Source organism: Cottoperca gobio, chromosome 7 (genome assembly GCF_900634415.1).
Source record: "Cottoperca gobio chromosome 7, fCotGob3.1, whole genome shotgun sequence".
Taxonomy (NCBI): Eukaryota; Metazoa; Chordata; class Actinopteri; order Perciformes; family Bovichtidae; genus Cottoperca; species Cottoperca gobio.
Genome location: NC_041361.1, coordinates 4,172,582 through 4,196,105, shown reverse-complemented (window position 1 = coordinate 4,196,105; position 23,524 = coordinate 4,172,582). Strand labels below are relative to the sequence as shown.

The 23,524-nt window shown below is 42.8% G+C and overlaps 1 protein-coding gene across 2 annotated transcripts in view; it reads left to right on the top strand.

Annotated features, from left to right (window-relative positions):
* Positions 1-23,524, top strand: part of LOC115010956 (metabotropic glutamate receptor 4-like) — a 167,356-nt gene that overhangs the window by 30,397 nt on the left and 113,435 nt on the right. For both annotated transcript variants that reach the window (XM_029435886.1, XM_029435887.1), the window contains exon 2: positions 16,028-17,034. In XM_029435886.1, the coding sequence (XP_029291746.1) occupies positions 16,501-17,034 (534 nt within the window). In that variant the 5' untranslated portion in view covers positions 16,028-16,500. The remainder of the gene's footprint in view (positions 1-16,027; positions 17,035-23,524) is intronic.

The window sequence follows — 23,524 nt, the reverse complement described above, 5'->3', positions numbered from 1 at the left end:
TGTCCCCCCTCCTCTCTGGATAAATACAGCACCACTTGTGGCACCCAGTGTAGACCATTCCAAAAAAAATCTACCATTTTCTTCTGTATTTTAGCTAAAAGGCCTGAGGGAGGGTCCACACAGGTCAGACGGTGCCACAGTTGGGACGCCACAAGGTTGTGTAAAACCAAAACCCTGCCTCTAAAAGACATCTGAGGGAGCAGCAATTTCCATTTGGAAATCCTTCCCTCAATCTTTTAAGTGACATTCTCCCAATTTTTTCTGGACTATATTTTCCTTTCCTAAAAACACACCTAGATATTTTAATCCATCTCTTTTCCAGGTGAGGCTTTGGGGAAGAACTGGGAGACCGCCACGCCACTCCCCGACAGCGAAGGCTTCACTTTTCTTCCAATTCACCCTCGCTGCCGATAGCTGTGCTAAAATCTTTTACAATATTGGTTAAAATATCTGCCTCCTTTTGACAACAATGACATCATCCGCATAAGCTGATAAAATAATGCTGCTACTACAACCAGGTAAAAAAAGACCTTGTAGGTTGCAGCTTATTTTCCTGATTTTCCTGATTTGATAAAATGTCCCAGAAGGATTTAAAAAACTCGACTGTGAGGCTGTCGATGCCGGGAGCTCGCCTTCCCTGCGAGTCCCTGAAATCCTATTATCTCGATGGTGATGTATATTGTTGATCATCTGCATGCATTCTTCTCCAAACATCCACCAGGCCATGGGAGTGGACCAGCTGCCTCAGAGCATTATGGGACGCTGAATGAACGAAGAAATCCTCCAAGGCACAGCCATTTAACACATCATTAACTTTTTGTAAAAACAGCTTCCTCTCTGCACCGATTGTTGAAGCGTATACATTTATAAAAACAGCTGTAAAAAGGTCAAACCTTGCTTTAACTAAAAGCAACCTCCCCTCGATAAAATGCTCGACCTCCAGTGAGACTGGAGTAAAAGACTTGGAGAAGAGGAAGCACACTCCTCCACTAAGATAAGTGTTGTGGCTTAAAATGACTTCCCCTTCCCACTCTCTCCTTCAGTCTATCTCATTAAAACTATCACTGTGCGTTTCTTGTAAAAAAAGTACATCAACATGTTTCATCTTTGCAGTTTCATAGATTTGCCCTCTTTTTTTTAAGACTCTGGCTCCATTAACATTTAAAACACCCACTCTGAAAGTATCGATCACTACTGAGATGTTAAAAGCAAAAAAACATAACATATTAATTAAGACACGCATCATCAACATCCATCCATCCATCCATCCATCCATCGTCTACCGCTTATCCGGGGTCGGGTCGCGGGTACAGCAGCTCCAGTAAGGGACCCCAAACTTCCCTTCTCCGGGCCACATCTGCCAGCTCCAACTGGGGGATCCCGAGGCGTTCCCAGGCCAGTGAGGAGATATAATCTCTCCACTAAGTCCTGAGTCTTCTACGGGGTCTCTTCCCAGCTGGACAGTGCCTGGAACACCTCCCTAGGGAGGCGGCCAGGTGGCATCCTTACTAGATGCCCGAACCACCTCAACTGGCTCCTTTCAACGCCAAGGAGCAGCGGCTCTACTCCGAGTCTCTCACGGATGGCTGAGCTTCTCACCCTATCTCCAAGGGAGACGCCAGCCACCCGTCTGAGAAAACCCATTTCGGCCGCTTGTACCCGTTATCTCGTTCTTTTGGTCATGACCCAGCCTTTATGACCATAGGTGAGGGTAGGAACGAAGATCGAGAGCTTTGTCTTTTGACTCAGCTCTCTTTTCGTCACAACAGTGCTGTAAAGCGAATGTAATACCGCCCCCGCTGCTCCGATTCTCCGGCCAATATCTCGCTCCATTGTGCCCTCACTCGCGAACAAGACCCTGAGGTACTTGAACTCCTTCACTTGGGGTAAGGGCTCATTCCCTACCCGGAGTAGGCAATCCACCGGTTTCCTGCTGAGAGCCATGGCCTCAGATTTTGAGGTACTGATCCTCATCCCAAACGCTTCACACTCGGCTGCGAACCGATCCAGTGACTGCTGAAGGTCACAGACCGATGACGCCATCAGGACCACATCATCTGCAAAGAGCAGCGATGAGATCCTCAGGCCACCGGACAGCAACCCCTCTCCTCCACGACTACGCCTCGATATCCTTTCCATGAAAATTACAAACAAGTCCTACTTACTGCCGAGTATCCGGACACAACTCTCGCTTTGGGCGTACAGGGATTGGATGGCCCTCAGAAGTGACCCCCTCACCCCATACTCCCGCAGCACCTCCCACAGTATCACCCGGGGGACCTGGGTCCGCCTTCTCCAGATCCACAAAACACATATAGACCGGTTGGGCGTGCTCCCAGGTTTGGGGCATAGGCACAAACAACAGTCAGAGTTTTCCCCCCCATAACCCGAAGGCGTAGGAAGGCGACCCTCTCGTCCACTGGGGTGAACTCCAAGTAATGCCTCCTCTATGCGCATCTCTCCTGCCTCCTTCACCTGCTCTCCTCCCAAATCACTTGCCTCTTTCACCTGCTCTCCCAAATCACTTGCCTCCTTTTTCTGCTCTCCTCCCAACCCACCTTCCTCCTGTACCTGCTCCTCATCTCCCTCCTTGTTTTTTTCGACCTAGAATATCTTGGTCATTTTTCCCCCCATTATTTTTCCCCACACCCCACCTCATGCGCCAGATCGGGCACAGCTGGAGCGGCCGGTGGAGCTCTCCCCACCAGAGCCATGGCTACCCTAGGCGGAGAGCCCTCCGCAGCAGCAGCAGCCGCAGCCGCAGCCGCAGCCGCCGCCCCTCCTGGACCAGATGGAGCTGGGTCCCCGCGCCTCTGACAGGTCCTTGCGGTGTGTCCCTCCTCCCCGCACCCAAAACATTTCATACCCGATGAGGTGGCAAAAATCACATAATCATAATCATCTACTTTAACATGGAAGCGGAGGTTGAGCTCCACATCCCGGTTATTAAGAATCATATACAGCTGTCTACGGTGAGACACTACATGTTTAAGTAACTGAGACTTACATCCAGACAGGATCTTTTTCACAGGGGAAACAACTTTCCCGTGTCTGGACAACTCTCTGCTGAGAAACTCATCGGTTATGAACGGAGGGACGTTTGAAATAACAACTTTGGTTGCAGGTTGCGTGAGAGGCATTACCTGCACAAACAAATCGTTCACTACGATACCTGTCTCAACGACGCGGTTCACCTTCTCCAGCTGGTCCAGGAAAATGACGACAGCGCCGTTCATCCGCACCAGTGATCTAATACTGCTCTATCTGACCTCATCCCCCACAGCTAAACCAATATCCTCCACACTACACGGGAAACCGGCAGAAATCTTAATGCCATGTTTCCTCGTAAGCTTGGAGAATTCTCCATTCACCATGGCGTCAGACGCCGACCGGCGAGACACCGGCACACACCTCATCCATCACACCCAAACGTATCTATACCTATACCAAACTATCACAGGTAACTTAACTTAAATTAACACCCCTTATTAAACTAAAAGAATCAAAAAGAAGAATCGAAAAGCACACACTCAGCGTCTCACTCGCACACAAACTCCCAGCATGCACTGCAGAGAAGAGAGTCAGAGAGAGAGACAGAGAAACAGAGCGAGAGAGAGAGAGAGAGAGAGAGAACAGAGCGAGAGAGAGAGAGAGAGAGAGAGAGACAGAGAGAGAGAAGAGACAGAGAGAGAGACAGAGAACAGAGAGAGAGAGAGAGAGAGAGACAGAGAGACAGAGAGACATAGAGAGAGAGACAGAGAAACAGAGCGAGAGAGAGAGAGAGAGACAGAGAGAGAGAGAGAGAGAGAGACAGAGAGACAAGAGAGCAGAGAGAGAGAGAGACAGAGAGAGAGAGAGAGAGAGAGACAGAGAGAGAGAGAGAGAGAGACAGAGAGAGAGACAGAGAGAGAGAGAGAGAGACAGAGAGAGAGAGAGAGACATAGAGAGAGAGACAGAGAAACAGAGCGAGAATCGCAGCATTTCAAAAACTCAAGTATTTCAAAGAACCCTGAATCGTAACTTGCACTCCTTTATGCCTGCAAAAATGATGTTTGTGAGACAAACCTTGAAGATTGACACAAGGATTTAACAGCAGTGAGTCTATACAGGAAGAATCTTGGAATCAAATGTGTTTCCTGCTGAAAGCCCCAGTGTAAACAAGGCCGTGCCCAGAGTATCTATTGTTTCTATGTTTTGACACGGAAGATATATTTAAAATTTTATTGCAGTCGGCGGGGGAGAGCAATGAACTCGTTGTTCTTTATTAATACAAACTGTTTTCTGTGTTAATTAATGAATCAGAACATCTTGTATCATTTAACAATCTCTTTCTCATATTAAAATAGTCTTATGATAATGGTATAAAGTTGAAAAATTATAAAAATAAGTCTAAAATAAAGATGTTAATACTGTATGACTCCTACTAATTATTATTTCATTATCAATTAATGATTAATAATATGTCAGAAAATAATGAAAAAAGTTTTCAAATAGCTTGTTTTGTCCAATTAACAGTCCCAATCCCAAAGGTGTTCGATGTTCTATCATATAAGCCTCAGAAAAACAACAAATATTCACATTTGAGAAGCTGAAACCATTGAATTTTGGGCATTTTAGCTTTAAAAATTAATTTGACGATGAAGTGATTATCAAAATCATTGTGAGGGTTTTTCCAGCTCTAAATATATAAAGTATCACCGTAAAATTGTGAATAAATTCCAGATTTGTAGTTCCCTAAAGACTTGCATTCGCGTTTCAGTTTTCTTACAGGTTTTGTGTCATGTTACAGCTCCGTCCTACGTTTCTTTATGACAACTACGGACTAGAAAGCGGTGTGAGGACGTATTCTTGCATTAGGGCGTGCTCGCTACAGAGTGTACAGTATATGGAGTGTGTTAAGTGACTTGGCTTTAGACACTGAGCCCCAATGGGATTTATGGACAGCTGGACAGGCCGCCATCATCACGTCTCATTTGGCCATTATCACCTTCAATCACTGCAGCTCACTGTCACTGATTCAAAGCTCCTTGAAATGAGCTTGTTTAAAGTCTACAAAGTACTTCTCAGTCCTCAAACAGCCTCTACAGCAGAACAGGTCAGAGGCTTCTGATGGCAGCAGGATCACAGCTGACAGGCGCCGTGGCTCAGCTCGGGGGCCCACTGTCACAAAGCCATGTGCTCGACCTGCTCTGAGAGACATCTGTACGCATGTGTCGGGATTCGTGACTGACTGCTGCTGTAAGATTTCAGATTCTGTGTCCACAAAGTCAAGTCAAGTGTATTAGCAAAGCCTTTAATCGCAGTAACAACCTTTAAAGGCTTTATAATAGCAGGATCATAAAACAGTAAATGAATAGGACACCGCACCACACCAATCTCACACTGTTAACTGAGTGCAGGGAATAACTCTTACGAAAACATCAATTAAGACAGAAATTGCAGGGAAAAGGCCACAAGAATGTCAAGTCCACAAACGCAGATTAAGCGTCGAGAAAATGTCCTTTTACTGCTTCTATTCTATGCACAGTTGGCTTATGCACAAATACTGTTTCCATGCTACTGTAACATCACTTGACTGTAACAATCATCATGCACTAATTGCCTGCAGCGTTCTACTGTACCTCTCCGATGGTTTGCGAGACACTTTCTGCCAAAAATCACAGAAAAAATGTTTGGATCAGGGAAAAAAATGTCAGCTTTTAATAACCTATTTAGCAATGATGCAAAGCTTATAACGTAATTCCCTTTGATTCACTGTTTCGTATTCAACACTCCTCTTGACATGCTCATAACATGCTATTTCAGCCACACTCCAGCTGCCCAACATGCACATTTGACAAGGGCAAAAAAAAATAAAAAATCATGTTTAAAATCTTCAATCTGGGGATTAAATCCATGTCATGAGACCAAAGGCTGCCTGGGTACCCTTTGAAGCTGGATAGATCCCTCTAAGAAGAGATGCATGGCAAACTAGGAGAGAGATTTCAGTGTTGGCAGTGAGCGTCAAGCAAGCTGGCCTGCGCTCTCTAGTTTATTAGTAATGATACCACAAAAACAGATGACAGTGCCAGGAAGTGATTGTGCCTGAGAGGGTGGTTTTGATGTTGACAGGGACCTTTGATAGGAGCCCCAAACAGTGTGTGTCCTGATGCTCCAGCAGCTCAATATCAATCTACCGTTGAACTGTAAAATAGTGTAGCATGGAGTCACTGTACACAATGCAATCTGTGAGGATATCTTGTCCACTGAAGCAAAGGAAATTATTACTATTTTACTGCAACTCTGTTTCTTAATAATTAAATTTAAAGACCACTAAAGGGTTTGCAGAGCAGGGTCCGCATCCTGGTTGTGGTTAGGTTAAGGCGACACAACCGCTTGGTTAAGTTTAAGGAAAGATTTTTGTCTTGGTTTTATGTAAAAGTGTTTATTCGCTTTCTTGCTGACGGATAAGAAAATTGATACAACTGTCATCTCTGAAAGATTTTCTTTAAGGTTACTGGTCAACATTTAACCAAAACGACGATTGTTCCCTCACCTTAACTAAGTGCTTTGAGTTGCCTTGGTACAACCATACAAAGATTAATCATACGTTTAGAGTTCAAACGATTAATCGAAAGGCTGTGAAGCTTCTATTAAGGTTTTTCCGAATAAAGCTTTGACATCATCTCCCTAAAAAGATAAATAAAGAAGATGATCATAAATAATAGATCTATTTGTTATTGTGGTTATATAAATACAACTTATGGTGCCGTTAGATTGCTGCCAGACCGCCCCCTTTATGTCCGGCACGGGAGAGCAAACAATTAACTACTACTAATAATAGTGGAGACTAATCTTTATCTGCAACCGTTCAGAAATACCAGGTTTAAACAGAATGAATATACATGCAAAAACTTTTGAATATTGATTTAAGAATCACCATTATGAATGAAGCTTCGACTGTTAGGTAAATAGTCAATCAACAGAAAATCTATTGCCAATCTTTTATTGCAAAAATGGCAAACATCAATTGGTTTTAGCTTCTCAATTGTGAATATTTAATGATCCTAAAGCTGATCAGTCATTAGCTATGAGGTCGATTATAGTTAAGTATTATATATATATATATATTTACCTTCCCTCTCCAGACTCTACATGCTCTTTTTCAGTCACCATTTGCTCCAGTCCACCTGTCCAGTGCAACCTTGTTCTAGTGTTTGTCACTGAGCACCTCCCTTTCGTTTTATTGACCCAACGGGGACGATTAGTTTTGCAGCAAAGGTTACATCACAAAACACCCCTGACAAGAAGCAAAGTGCAGGTGTTTTAGAAACAGTAAAATAAAAGATATATACCGTACAGTAACATTAGGAATCAATAAAATCACTGGAAGCCATGATCCTGGTGAGAAAGGAACCAGTAAAACTGATGAATATGGCAATAAAGCACTGAATATAACCGAGTAGAACCTAGAGATTAAAATTCCTGAGAGTTTAGCTTCTTGCACAAAGGACAAACGAAACAGCAGCGTCAGTGCTTTTCTCTGTGCACTGGGAGAGAAACATGTTATTAGGGTCCTGCTGCTTTGACCTCCTGACATTCAAATCTCTCAGGGTACGCTCCATTTGCCCTGCCAGCACGCCGCATGCTGGGTAATGACAGGGGTGGAGAAAGCCACAGAGAGTACAAGTGACAGGTATTATATTAGGTCTCCAGACTAAATGATTGAGGTGCTGTGGTTAAAGCAGTGGGAGCACTTCTTGAAGTTAAACAAGTTGCAATAAGTATCAGGTAAATATCATAAATATCAGGTAGGGCAACATATTGAAGATAATCATTTCTAACTGTGTGAAATGAATGTGTTTATCAGACTCCAGTGTTTACCAGGCTCCGGCTGTCATATCACGCATGAGACATTTTGCGAGCCAAATTTAAATGAAGTGGAAACGGCACAAACCAGCATTGTGCTGGTCGGGTTTGTAGCTCACATGTCGTTTCCTGAAAACACCATTCATCAGAAAGGGGATGCAGGATTTTCTCCCCCAGTGACAGTGCCAGTGAAAATGAGGTCCAGGTGTTCAGCAGTGAAATCATGGCAGGGAGAGCTGTGCCACTTTGCATTGCTGGACGTCACTTTGCTTGCTTTTACCAGGAAGTAAATATTTGGTGCAGAGGAAAAAGAAAGCCGAGTTAGCCGCTGAAAGAAACACAGTCGCTGTAAACAGACTGCCTCCCGCCCCAATTCCCCTGTTGAGCACTTGGATCTCATTTTAAACTGGGGCTTTGGCTGGTGGAGGCAATCATACATCACTTTCTGATGTTTACAGTTTCCAGGAAAGATTTCTCTCTCACTCGTTCTTCCTCAAACCTAATGTTGTCTTTGAGTCCTTCAGGAACAGTCAGCTCCCGTCTGCATCCCACGCCTGTATGTAAAGGAACTCAGAAGAGAAGTGGATTCCACTTTATCCATTCAAGCATGCCTCAACATTGAAACCCTCTTTGACAGGGTGGCAGCAACCGGAGGGATGCAGTATTCATACAGTCGCTTCTGTCTCCAGGAGCGCAGATAAACCGGGGCTATACTTAGAAGCTCAATGTGCGATTTGAAATGTGTGATTCCTCACAAATACGTCTTTGCCCCCCTATTGTCACCACCAAGGGAGGTGCAGTTGTTGCATTCGCTTCATGTGATAAAACTATCTCCCCTGCACACTGTGAAATGTGCTTAGCACTCTTAGCCAGCTATTACTTGACTATTAGGGTGCTGCTCTTGGAGAGAGATTTATTGGATTCAGAGAGCGCTTTACATGGCAGCTGCCACAGTCTTCCTTCATTTGATTTCTGTGCAGCACACACTGTTTCATTCTAGCTTGAAAGAAATGTGCCTGTTAGCTTTGTTGTTTTCTTCAGACCTATAGAGATCTCGTTTCCACTTTGTGTAGGAACTCCATATGCTGAAATGTACTTCAAAAAGGTGGAAGTGCCACCTACAAATGGTTGTATACCTCAAGATTAACTTCTGGTCTAAAACTCAGCCTTTACTGTGAAAACAAAAATTCCAATTCTAGTCCTTCCTCTCATTTTGACTTCATATGTCATTCCTGATCTTTCATCTCCACGTGCAGGACACCAGTTTATCGATCTGCAGGATACAAGACTTGACTATCAAACGGTTGGATATGTTGTATTTATTCTCACGTGGTTGAGAACCGTGGCAAATGAAATGCCACATTTGGAGTGACTGTGAGAAACGTTCAACATCTACATGATTGTTTTACTAATAGAGTTTACACTGCTGCTTTCTTTCTAAGTCATGGTTCTCGAAACAAGGAGAAACTTATAAGCAACTAGAAGGGCAATCGGAGAGCGCAGACCTCCACCAAGGCCATGTCGTATCTCGCAATGTTAACAAAAGCCAAAAATAATTTGTGCATCTGCTCCCAAATGTAATGGGTTCTTCCTTCGCCCACGTTACATCCTTCCACCAAGTTTCATGAAAATCGGGCCAGTAGTTTTTCCATAATCCTGCTTGCCTGAGGTGACAATAATCAGTTGCATTGATCAAATAATAGATTGTTTGGTTTGTTGACATTTGAGTTTTTGAATAAACTGTACTGTCCACTCTCCCGTCTGTCCCGTCTCATTTGGCACATTTAGGACATCCTGATTCAAGCACTTAGGAACTACTGAGCCTGGCTCCTCAACAGCAAAAGCTCAAAGGGTACTTTTGTGTGCCGATGTTGTAAACTGTAGTACGACATGAAAAATTAGTCCAAGCAAAGTGGGACACACACAAAGCCTCAGCTAGTCCCTTTTGTTCATTGCTACACTGCCTCTCATCCACACATTTCTTATCTCTCTTTCGCTCTCAAAAACAAAATGTCTGTCTTGAACTAAATAAGGACAAAGTCATATCTTTCCTTCACCCCCACCCTGCGATCCTTACACCATTAATTGCACATATTATGGCAGAGCCTTGAAGGATTTAGCCATGAATAATTCACATTTTACGTACATGCTGTGAAAAGGACACATGGTTTAAAAACTGGCATATAGTGGAAATCCGACCTACAGTTCAATTCTGTTATTCATTTCTATCGTCGTGATCAATAACGATAACAAAAGCGTTCCAGCTGAGAGGAAGACATTTGTTAATACACATAAGATACTCTTGTACTCTGTCTGCATCCAGACTGTATTGATAGACACAACAACAAAGACACCTTATGATTCGGGTATGAACACAAAAGAAAAGAGTCTTGTGAATCCATAATCTCATTATTATGTCATCGTGACCTCTTTATGGAGTTGTTTTGACTCATTCTGCATTTTCACCGTTACATGTTCTCCACAGAAGTCTTGAATCATCCTCCCTGTTAGCCCAGGGCAGTAACACATACTGTTTGTTAATGGAATCTGCATTCTGCATGAAGAAAGTGTTAATGAGTGAATATGAATCGGCTCTAATATCTCAAGGTCTGGTTGAGCGAGCTAATGGACACTGTCCTGGAGAGGGGGAAGAGGGTGATGGAGAAAAGGGGGATTATCTTTGAGGTGGGTGTCTGATGTCGGTTGTGGAGATGGGATGGATGCAGGTAACCTTAGTATATACAATGCATGTAATACAGCTTTATGCACACTCCCCTCTGCTCTCCACACCCTTGTTTTATGTCTTCACTGCCTTGAGTGTGACTCATCATACATGAAAAGTTTCACACGGATTAAATTGCCTCAGAATACGAAGCATCCCCAGTGATTTGTGTAATATTTACCACAAAGGTGACTCTGTACTTTTAAATGAAAACTATGTTGACATCACAGGGGTTTTCAAACTGACACATATATTTAGTTTCAGTGCGACTTAATCTTCCAGAGGATTTCACCGTCTCTGCTGTCCATCGCGAATAAACATCCATAAAGTTGATTAGAAATCAGAGAAGAAAAGATGCTCCTCATAAGTCCGGAACGTGCTTGAGAATCATCACGTTTTTACGTTTTCTTCAGTATCAAAGTAATCCGTACATTTCATACAGGAACTACTATTTGCTAATTCGGCGTAATTTTAATTAAACCCTCCCAAAGCATTATGGGTCTTCTAATGGACGTGACTAAAAACCTTAATAATAACTTTTGATGTTTATATTTTTGTCGTCAGTGTTGAACCCCCCCACCACACACACACACACACCTAATTTACTATTTGCATTTACAGTTAATAAAAACAAAAATGCCATTTTAACGTACAGACATGTTACAAGACATCTCTCACATGCTGTAGACATTTCTGCATCACATTCTCTCCTACAATACATTGAGGTGTTAATAAACTGCATCCTCCTCAAACACCAGTGAGTCACTGCTTTTACAGGATCCGTCACAAACTCTCCTTGGCAATGAGGACAGGCTTTTTCCCCCCCCCCCCCGCTGCCTTTATTGTCTACAAAACAATAGTCACAGTTATCAGTTTGACCAATTTTTTTTTAATTCCAGCTGAAACTGACACAGAAAAATTATACAGAGGCAACTGAACATTACAATTCTCTCCTCTGATGGATTGCTGGGATTTTAGAATTACGAGACAATATTGTTAAAATGACAATTTCTTTAAAACAGCTGTGCAGTTGAGTCACAATGAGCTACTGCAAGAATTCCACTTCTGTTCAGAACTTATATAGTACCTGATCATTTTCAATAACAAAAAAATATATAAGTAACAAATCTGAAGGCACAGGAAAACAATCTATGTAATCTAGCAGACCTGCGTAGCACTGTCTGCACTGAGGACTTTATCTCCGTTCTTCACTGTGATCATATTGGTCTTTTAGGCCTAAGCATCTCCTCTGCTGAAGCAGAAACAGCAGTTCCCTGTCGGATTAGGATATCACTGTCAGACGGTCTCGGCTACACCGTGACAGACCTATTAGCAGGACGCATGTCGTTGTGAGGCTTCGCAGTGACGGCAGGGATGTAAAATCGAGGGGTGTGTCCTGCTGCATTTCTTTGCTTCTTTGTTTTGGACAGAATGACAGCATTAATTGTAAAAGCAGGAGTATTTTCTGCAAAGACTTAAATTAACTTAAATCAAATGCTCACATTGTTAGCTAAGTGTGGATGCAGATAATTGTTAAAGCTTTTATGGTATTCAACGGAATTCTTGTCGTATAGGAGACAATAAACCGAGCATTTAAAGACAGTTGTGGCTCGTGTTCACACCAACGCTAAAGATGGCTTTGATGATGTACTAGTGCAGTGCCCGTTCTAAACGTGCTAGCTACTTGCCCCTCCGATATCGCTGCTTCAGCTTTCTTGAGAACCGCACAACCAAACAATTGCACCTTCGCCCCTGCGCTTCATTGGGTCCTCGACAACACAGCCACCAAGAGAGAAGTCAATTGGATGAACGGTTCCTGAAAAAAATCACTAATAAATATGTCCGGTAGTAGATCACGGTCTCTCTTTCTTCATCTGTTATTTAATGTACTGTAGGGAGCGACAGAGAGCGAGCTGTACTCAGCATGCTGTTCTGCAGTGTGACAGTTAATAGTGATCCCCTCACGATACACGACTACACAGTGTGTAGATACAGTAATGCACTACTTAGAAATATTTTTAGATCTCAAGAGGTCGCACTCGACACTGCACGTACTTGCTCGGGCCCTAAGGTAATACAGATCTTTCACTTAAGTAAAAGCAGCAATACCACAGGGTAGAAATACAAGTAACCATCATACATTCAAAACTTTACTAAACTAAATTATACTGCAAAAAGTAAAAGTACTCACTATAAAGAATGGCCCATTTCAGAATAATGATTGTTAAACCACTGGATTATAATGACGTTAATTATAATTAAGGTAGCAGCTCATTCTAACTACTTAACCTGTAATAATACATTATAATTTATGAGTTGATTTGTATTTTCTATTATAAATCTGCAATGTAACTAGTTGTCGAATAACTGTAGTGGAGTAAAAAGTAAAATATTTGCCTCTGAAATGAAAGAAATAGAAGAATAAAGGAGCATAAAATAGAAAGTACTAAGTACCAACATTGTACTAAGGTTTAGTAAATATACTGAGTCACATTCAACAGCTGTATATAAACAATAGCTGAGATGAAACTCAGTTGCTGATTATTAACTGAGTTGTCTCAGAAGCAGTCTGGTTCGGTGGGAGTTAGCTTGTCCTTGGTGATGGCTGGCGAGCCGTCATAGGCTGATTCAACATTTAGAATTGCTGCTGGCAATCTTTGATCATTTGGCAGGGAAAACGTTTGTACTTTTCTTTTTCAGAGGCAGCTCTTCATTTTTTTTTTAGCATTTAATCTTTTTCCAGCTCTCCAATACTTTGTTAAATCCCAAAGAGAAACTCCCTAGTGAGCATTAAACTTTCTCATGCTTGTAACAAATTGAAGTACATTGCATTCAATTAAAATGTCAGAACAGAGTGTGTGTGGTGTTGCTGAAAAAAAAGCCTTTATTAGAAAAAAATACTCCAAACATATGCAGCTAATTGCTCTGGAAACAATTAGCAAGATAGATTTTAAAATATCTAAAAGAAAATCAAGAAGTCGTTCTCCACAACTGGGATTTTATGTACTATTGACCTTTTAAGAGAGAGAACGAACCTGAAATCATTGCTTACTCCGTGGTCACCCAAACGTTTACACTCACTTGCCTTCAAGCCATTTTTAAGTGCTAAACATGCTGTAGATTAACTGAGCGTTGATGAGATTCATTTCCCTTTAAGGAATGGTTCCCACTCACTCAACCGTGTGGAAGGCACAAAAAGGCATCCCTAGCTCTTACATTCTTGAAACCCTCCAGTAAATGCTGTATTCACAAGTTTACTCCGAGGCAACGTGCGATTCCATTTGAGAGAAACCCTTAGTGGAGTAGACCCTGTAGCTCTGTCAGCCATCAGTGTGGCAGTGCACACAGCAGCGGGGGAACTGTGTTGAGTGCAGAGGAAGTCGGAATTCCTCCTCGTCACAGTGAGGGGCGACGGTCTCTCTGTGGATTCTACCATTTCCCTTAACTCCTGCTCTCTGCTAGACAGCTGATGTTTATCTGCTCTGCCCATCTGGGCCTTGCAACTAAACATCTGGTGAAGCTGCCACTGAGCATGCAGTGTTACAGAGTGATGACAGTGAAGGGGCACTGCTGTCCACCCTTTCCAAAAAGATCTTGAGAGGCCGGGAGGACTTCATCTCTCAGATGTCAAGGACTATTCTTAAAACGACTTATTGTCTAACACTAAAAGACATTTGTCTGGTAGTTTTGTTCAGCATGGTGCACTGTAATGTCATCCCTATTGTAGCTTTATTAGTTTGTAATCATAATAATAACAACAACAACGTAGAAGGTGATTTGAAATAAGAAGCACATTCCCTCACTGCAGCTTTTTATGAGATTATTATTCTCTTATACATTATTATCAAAATGCCCACGAAGAGTAATGCAATTGTCAAATTAAAAAGATATATTCGGGCCCACCCATGCTGCAAATCTTTTCAAAGTAAAGCGTAGAGTGCGCTGGAGAATCATTATGGTCCATACAACATGGGCCATTTTCCTTCTATATGGTCTTTTTATAATGGTGGTTAAAAAGCAGGTGGCGCTCCATCATCATTACCCAGACACCACCTTGAGCAAGTGCAGCAGCTTCCTATCCGTTTGTTTGTTTTCAACTCTTTCACAAAGACCAAGCCACCCGTCCTCTAGGCTTTACCATCCTTCTCTCATCCTTCTCTTAGGCTTCCCCTTTAGAACGAGTTGTTTTGCAGCGACTGGTAGGCCTTCATCCATAATGGATGCTGTGTTTTAGGTGGATGATCCGTGCAGGATGATATAAATATCTTCTTTTGGTACCCAGCAGGATGGGAGAAGCAGCACAAGATAGGCCACTGTGTAGTGTTAGAGCAGGACTTCTTTATTATTTGATTTGATGTCCAAAGTATGAGAAAGCTAAGATGCACACGTGACTGGCAGGCGGCAACGCTGTCTTTAATTCATGAGTCGTGGCAAACCTCTTGGCACCTCAGCTTTAATGAGATAGTTCTACAAATATGTACTCAACTTTACAGAAGAATATTACTGCCAGCCACCATACCTCAACCCCCCAGTAAAATACCTGCAAAAATATCCCTCCTCCAGAGTGAAGGGGTTTGACAGCTGCTGCAAGGTAGCACAACTTTCCAGTCCTGAGTGAGATTTTGCCCTCTGTGTCCTCCATAACAGGCCGCACCACTACAGGAGGCTGTATGTTAGCATACAAAAGCAGCATGAAGTAAAGCCTGACAGATACGTGTGTGAGATGGTCAATTGAGAGGGAGAGGGAGTGTTGCAGGACTCTCCCACTGTGTCCAAATCCTCTGCTCTATTAGTCTGGCACTGTGGGGGAAGCTGTTGGGAGAAAGCACACACACATATATACCCATTACCTCTATACTAGAGGAAGGAGAGACTACAAGGACTCAGATGTGCAAAGAGCAGATGTGTTCATTACCCGAGGAATATTGTTTCTTTGATTATCAGCATCCCATGCTCTTAATTTAGCACTATATTTCATAACCTTTTGGTAAAACACTCCGGAGAGTATATATGAGCAGAACAGCGTGCGGTTATGAAGCCTATGGAACGGTGCCAAGCAGCAGCAAATCAGTTATGCTCAAGGCACATAGAAATAATTCATTGCAGTGCTCTGAAAGCAGTGGAGGCATGGGTGCAACATGGAACAGATTTCCTGTGTGGAGAGCTGGGTCCAGGTATCTGCTTGAGTTTTAGGATCCAGAAACTAGTTTGGATCTCTGACTGTCCAATGGAAATGTGTGGTTCGGTTCTGAATAGGACGTCAATTAAAGGGTGACATAGCACCTTGTCTCCCATCCACTGATTGAAGTAGGGTTGTGTTGGAGGCTAATACAAGGCAAACCCGATCAGATCAATATGACAGATTTAATTTCTCATTTTTGTAAGAAATACAGAGTTGTTCTTTCAGTTGTTTCTTTAGTGTCTAACACCTCTCCTCTCTTTTTTTTTTTTTTCCAGGAGCCTGCTGCTGAACCCACTGGGTCAGCTCATGACTTTCTGCCTGCTTGAAGGACCAAGAGGAGCGCTAAATGCACTGGAGTGAACCGGGAGAAGCAGAGAAGAGAGGCTAACTTCCCACTTTGATTCTTGCCTAATGAGAAAGCTCTCTGTGGACTCGGTCTCAGCTCACCCTTGTGCTGTTTATTGTCGCATGTAGCCACTACTCTCAGGTGCTGAAAAAGAGTAAAACACAAAGAAGGAAAGAAGAAAGAAGGAGAGATAAAGAGAGCGAGGCGGCATAATTATTACTGAGTTTGTGTCAGAGCTAGAAACCATGAGAAGGGACTACTGAAGACGACTGCTCTGAAAAAACATTGCGGCTACCCTTCAGAACATTTGTGTGTGTGTGTTTGTGTGGGTATATGTGCGCACGCCGCTTTTGTTTTCAAAGGACTTGAGCTTGTATTTGGATGCGGATTTAGCCTTTCATTATGACTCTGAGAGGAGGCTTTGAGAGAGCGTGGATTGGCTGCAACAGAGGTGTCTGCTGCTGGGTGTTGCTGCTGGCTTGTTATTTCTCGATCGCCTTGGCAGCCAAACCCAAAATGCCAGGCCACACACACCTCAATTCAATTCGCATCGATGGGGACATATCTCTGGGTGGGCTGTTCCCAGTGCATGCGAGGGGAAACGATGGCAAAGCCTGTGGGGAGCTGAAGAAGGAGAAGGGGATCCATAGGCTGGAGGCCATGTTATTTGCCCTGGATCGTATCAATAATGACAATGAGCTGCTGCCTAATATCACTCTGGGGGCGCGCATTCTGGACACCTGCTCCCGGGACACCCATGCTCTGGAGCAGTCGCTGACATTTGTTCAGGCGCTGATTGAGAAAGACTCAACTGATGTCAAGTGTCTCAGCGGAGGGCCGCCCATCATCACTAAGCCTGAGAGAGTGGTGGGAGTGATTGGTGCATCTGCCAGCTCCGTGTCAATCATGGTAGCCAACATTTTGCGTCTCTTCAAGGTCAGTTTCTTCCACAGCATCTACTTCTTACTTTACTTTTTCTTCAATATCTTTCTGATCATTGTTGCAGTCCACACTGTAAGCAAACTTAACTTTAATGGAATAAACATGCACACACAATCACAAACACTTTTCATTCAGAAATTTCCAGTCCGCGTTCTTATTGCTTTTCTTTTTTCTTCTTTTTTTATTTCCCTCTGAAGCTTGAATCACATTAGATTCAGACATGTTTTCCCACGTGTCTAGAGAACTAGGATCTGATCCTTACACAATATTTCTCCTCACCAATGACATTAATTTGCCAAGAGTCCTTAGTGTTGATTTCTACTAATTAATACGAGGAAGCCATGCATGGCATCATGAGCTCATTGCACTGCTATTGTATATAGTGCATAAAATGAGCCTCTGCATTGTGTTGGCTCAGCAGATGTAAATATAATGTGCAAATAAGAGCAACACACAGCCTAAACAACAGATGACAGGACTTCTGTAATACCTGCTTAGTGCTGTCAAACAAAAGTCCAGGCCACAAACAAACTAATGAGCATAAGGACTGTGTCACAACAGGTTGTCTCTGTTTTCACCCCGATATTCACTGCCAGACTAGATGCAAGAAGACAGGGGTTATGTATTGTAACCCCTTGCACAATGAATACAAATGAGAGCCTTATTTATATTAATCTACTCACTAAAATGTGCATGTATGTGCCCAATAAGTATCTAATAGGCTTACTTTCCCAGTTCTTTATCTATTATTGAAGTGATTAGTGAAGAAGCAGAGAACACTGCTAGAACTTCCATCGTTGTGTAGAAATACAATATGAAGCCATTGTTCTATTATTGCAGGCTTCATCTTTTAAAAGAGCCCTAGAGAAGATGAAGCCTGAAATCCCTGCTGTTACATTGATTAAACAATATCCTACCTGCCTGCCGCCATTCTTGTGCTGACTAACTGCTCAGCAGAGGGCTGGAGGGTGAATAGAACAATACGCCGCGTCACAAGCCTCATTTGCATGTCAGAAGTCAACCACAATAAATGCTGCATGCCTACACCCTTGCTGCTTTTTTAGAAAGTGATGGATGAGCTACCTAATACAAGGCTGGCATCAGTATCCATCCATCACAAACCATAGTGCTGAACATCCATGTCTTCTTGTGTCACAGACTGTCACACGAAATCAGCGGGATACACATGGGCATTATTATTCTTGCAGCTCGGTGACATATCTCACACCGGAACCATCTCATTGCTCAGCAAAAAACAGACATAGTCAGTACGCTGCCCCAGCACTTTAATGTCACAGGACATCATTTTCTCAGCCTGCACAGGACTGTGTTATATCTATACACCAATTATGTGGGAGATGTTTCCAAAGCAGGCCGTCAACAACAACTAGTCCGCAATAAGCCATTATTTTCAAGCAGAGGGTGTGGGAGACAGCAACTCTGTCTCTTCTTAGTACAGAGCACAGGGCGGAAGAGAGACATAAACACCTCCCAAAATAATGTCCTACCCCATTGATGCCACCTTTACTTGCAAGCTGAAGCGTGAATCCAAAGAGACCCAAAAACCCAACCCCAAATGTTCAAAACAAGACTGGAAAAGCTGCCAGCCTCCTTGCGGAGGGTACATGAAGTCGCCAGAGGAGGGCCTTGTCCACTCACAGGCTTGTGAGACGTCTTCACACAGCTAATTGGCAAGCCTCTATTTGGACAGGGTTTTGCCAAAGAGTTGTTGTGTGCTCCAAACAGCATGCCAAAAGCAGTGGGAACAAGTTGCTTAGTTTTTCCTTTTTTCTTAAATCCAAAGGGCATTGAGCTGCTCTGGTGTTCTTGGGCAAAAGTATGAATGTGAATATATTGATACACAGATTTTGATAGCAGCTGAGGTGGACTGAAAGGAAGTTTTTCTCCCTCTAGGCCAAAGTCAGAGCGAGCAGGAATCCTTTTCTTTGATGGACAATGGCCTTAAAAAGGTATCTGCCCAGTGGGGTTGAACAACCTGCTAGAGAGGGCCTTGAACATGAAGGACACATCCCATTGAGAGACAGATGAGAATGCTACAGGATGCTGCCACTTCACTCAAAGCAAGAAACACTATATTTCAAAAGACTGTTACTAAAAAATACTTTTCTCCAAACTACTCATCGCACGAGATAGCGGACACATACACTTTGATATTTGGAACTGACAATGAAGTCTCTTAATGAAGAAAAAGGACATGCAAGAGTTTGTGCCTCAATTTCTTTAGCTACATTAAAGTAAGTTATACTGGATGGTCACGCAAGCATTGAGTGGCCTGCACTATTGCTATCTAAGAATCTCCAGTCTCTCCTTGACATGGGTATTGGGAGAAGCCATTAGCAGAGCATGTTCTGCATCTCCCAGCACTGCAGCCGAATAACCATGAGCTGATCCTGTCTGACTCTCTGCATCAGCGGTGGGATCAGATGAAAGGAGGGAGAAGTGTAAGAACAGGCTTTTAGGTTATAGAGTATGTGGAAATGCATCCACCTCCAGTGATCGTCATTCCTGCTTCAAACAGTATTTGGAAGTCTCGAGTCACTGGATGATGAAACACTTCTGACATGTTTCAGGTTTGTTTTTTTAACACCAACATTTCAGTACATCCAGGATCTAACATGAATGGTGAACAGGCAGGTTGGTCACAGTGGTGCTATGTACAGGACGTAAGAACATGCAACCTGGAAAACGCACAAGTGTCCCGACATTTCGAGGGTTTCTCCATTTGGAATATTTAACACTGTGATAATGTATTGCACAACAGCAATAAGTTGCCCAACTTTACTATTGGAACACCTCCAATCAGCTGAAGAGTGAATCGGTATATATTGCTCAAATCTGACAGACAAATGCTTCATCAACCCCGTCTGAAATACAGACTCCCAACAGAACATATCTAACAGACCTAACAGGTCAGAGTGACTTCGCCCTGGCGTGTCTTTTTCTTTCTATCTTTTAAATTCTTTCTTATTTTAGTTTTTTTCATACTGTTGCACCAAACGCCAACACTTGTGGCGATCATTCTTAAGACATCGCTCTTTAGATATTCATTTCTGTAGTATTTCAAATAAACATGTCTAGAGAACTGGGAAGCTTTAAAAGCCTTTAATCGACTTATCTTCTTTTTTTTTGCACTCGACAGGCGGAACAATTTGTCATGAATCACACTGATAGGGAAACAAGAAGCCATGGAAATGTGATTTGTATTGGGCCCAGGAGTGGCCTCAGGTGAAAAGAATAATACTGGGTTTAATATTTTTAATAATATTAATACACACAGTCACAAGATGGTATTAATTATGCATGAGGTAGAGTGAACCAGAAGCGTATCACACCTTGTTGTAGTTCATTCGTGCCCTTGCTTCTATAATTTTTATCTTCAGTATTTAATCTGCATGCAAACTAATGTAATAATGTAAACAAGTTGATCAAATGTTCCCACTGTGCCTAATTTAGCTCATTATCTCTAACATCCACCATACTCTGTTTTGCACAGATGCATTATATTTGAATTACCTTGATTCCATTGTTGGATTTAGTTTAATTAACCTGCTGTTCAGGTTGACTTTAAGAAGAATGAGGCTTTCGAAAAAAACATTTTATTACAATTTGCTCAGGTTGTTATTTTAAGGGGGACAGTGTGGCCTGGCAATGTATTACTAGAGGGATGTTATAGAGCAGGGGGGGGGGGGGGAAACCTTTTTCCTATCAAGGGCCATTTTTTTTTACAACATCCTTCGAGGGGCCGTACTAATTATTGAACTCATAACCTCTGCAATTTTTTTTGCATTTCACCTTTCTTTTATGCTGTGCAAAAAAGCAACTTTTGTATCCATGTATCTTTCTGTTTTATCAGAAAACAATCCTTTAGTCCCACAACAGGGAAATGTATCGTGTCACAGCAAAAGAACATATGAAGTAAAAAGGCAGTACACAATAATTAAATAGAATAAAAAGTACCAAGTGGTTGATAGAAAATAAAACGAGTATTGCACATGGCAGTGATAATTGCACAGCAGTGGTGGAACAGTCTGTTCTTGGTGTGGTGGTCTACCTCTCTATCTGTCCATGTTTGTATGTTCCGCTCTGCAGAGAGCTGCTTGTTCGGCCAAACTCCGCCGAAGAGCGTTAACTTTATCCAAACGCACTCGTCCTTTCAGCTCGTGCAGTTCGGCATGTTTCGTGCAGTAATGATGCTCGAGATTATTTTTCATCACCGCAAGTACGTCCGCACAAACTAGACACACTGAACTTTTACTTCCACAAAGAAATAATCGTTTTTTACGTGCGTTTTATGAATTACCTCAAGGGCCGGGCCGAATACGGCCTGGAGGCCGGAGGTTCCCCACCCCTGTTATAGAGTATGGATATTAAGTTGGCCGATCTTTTCTTTTCTCTCATGCATGAAATTCTGGTAAATTGGGAACCAAATGATGCTCATTCTCTGGCAATTGTCCAAAGGCGATGGTTGAAAAGCGGGTAATCACTAACTGAAGCAGAGGAAGATGAGGTGAGAATTTAAAAGTCAGCAAAAGCCATCAGAAAACCACTCTGCTGCAATTAAATGCAGTTCTCTGTGCTCGCCGTAAGGATATTGATACTAATAAGTAAAGCTAAGGTTGTAGTCTTGCATGGCACCGCTCGGCTCGGCAGGTTCCGGCTCTTTTCTCCTTCATTAAAGTCACATAAAACCATAAGTAGGGCTCCCTTGAGTGGCAGAGAGAGTTTCACTGCTCATCACATCCCTCTAATGGCTTCAGAAGTCGTGCATGGCTTCTCTCAGCCTTTCAACCTGTTTTCCTTTTCTGCACCTGAACTGCAGGGTTGAAACCAAGCTATGTAATAAACCATAAAGAAATATATAATACCGTTTCTAGATTGTTCTGGGTTGTCTACAAAACAATGATTGAAACGATAATAAGCTCTTATGAGGTGTTTTGTGCAGGTCAGTCGCTGCTTGTGGTTTTACAGTAGGTCTGCTGGATTGTTGCAGCTCTTTGTCTCTTTTCATGCTGCGTGTGTGCGTGTGTGTGCTGTGTGTGTGTGTGTTTTTTTAGAGTTGCTTCATCAAATTTTCATGTTTATTTGATGATTTAATAAACACAAAGAGCACACTCATGAAACCATACAATACACATAACAAACCACCAATATGAATTTGGAACTAATGCTGTTACCGCTGCTCGCTGTCCTCACCAGGGAAATCATTTGTTTCCTGTAACTGACTTCATGCTTGCAATTGTTTTTCAGCTCCTTACTTTTGGGCTTTTCCTTATCCTCCTCACAGTCTTAGAGTGGCTGAGGGTGAAGTGTTTGCTCAGCACTTCAGAGCAGGCAGGTTTCCATCCCCATGGTGTTTCATGAATATTTTACTATATTGTTACGTAATTTACGCCCAGGGCTTGGGGTTGAAAGCTCCCTCTTTGCATCCCCTCGTCACCGGGTCCAGCTCTTGTTCTGGTCTTATCAGTTGGGTCATTATACAGCTATAAGCAAGAGCAAAGTGCACCAGCACTTGTGGTAATTAGTGGTTAGTTGCTTATGATACTCAATACAGGCTGAGTGTAACTACAGCTCCAGGCTTTTGATTGTTTCTCCTATACAGCACGGAAAACAGCTACACTGACTGACTTTAGGGATATTGCAGCAGCAGTCAGAAACTGCAGAAGCATGCACTGTTTCAGGTAACAAAGTTGACTTGCTGAGATAATCATAAGCTTTCAGACAAAGAGGGGGAGGGGGGGGGGGGGGCGTGGGCAACTTCCACTCAGCAGCTTTCTAAATGAGGTACAAGCAGGCACAGTCAGTCTGCAGGACTAAGTCTTTCCTCTGTGGAGTGAGTTTGGAACTGGGGAGACAGATGATGTGTGGAGAGCAGAGGTTGTGGCTGAATATAGGCTGAGCAGAGAGAAGAGGGTTAACTAGTTGTCTGGTGTGCTGTCTGTCAGGGAAGAGACCTTGCAGCCGCCTCTCTCTTCCATCATTAGAGACAGAGGCCCTCAGGCACTGTGGCTTACTCCCCCCCAGCATTTTATTGTGTTGCATTACCTCATCAGTCTATGAAGATATGCTGAAAATGTTAAGAGGCAACCCAATATATGCACACATGCACACACACATCTGCTTTTTACTTTCACTTGTTCACAGGCAATATATTAATTTAGCCCTACAGGTAAATATCAAGTGTCAGACCGGAATTAAAATTCAGCAGCATTAAAATAAAACGTTGTTATGAAGTTAGAGAGATGTGTTTGAAAGGGCACAAGTTTAAAATATTCACCTTTTAGCTCAGTTTTGGTCTCCACCAACTTCAAGGTGCAATATCTGTCTCTTTAGCTAATAAATGCTCCACTATGTTGCTCCATCATGTTCACCAGTTAGTTTACAAGCTCTTGCTATTTTGTCCTGGGCAACATTAAGCATACAGTGTGCTTTTCAGAACTTCTGAACAAACAGCTGCCTGCTG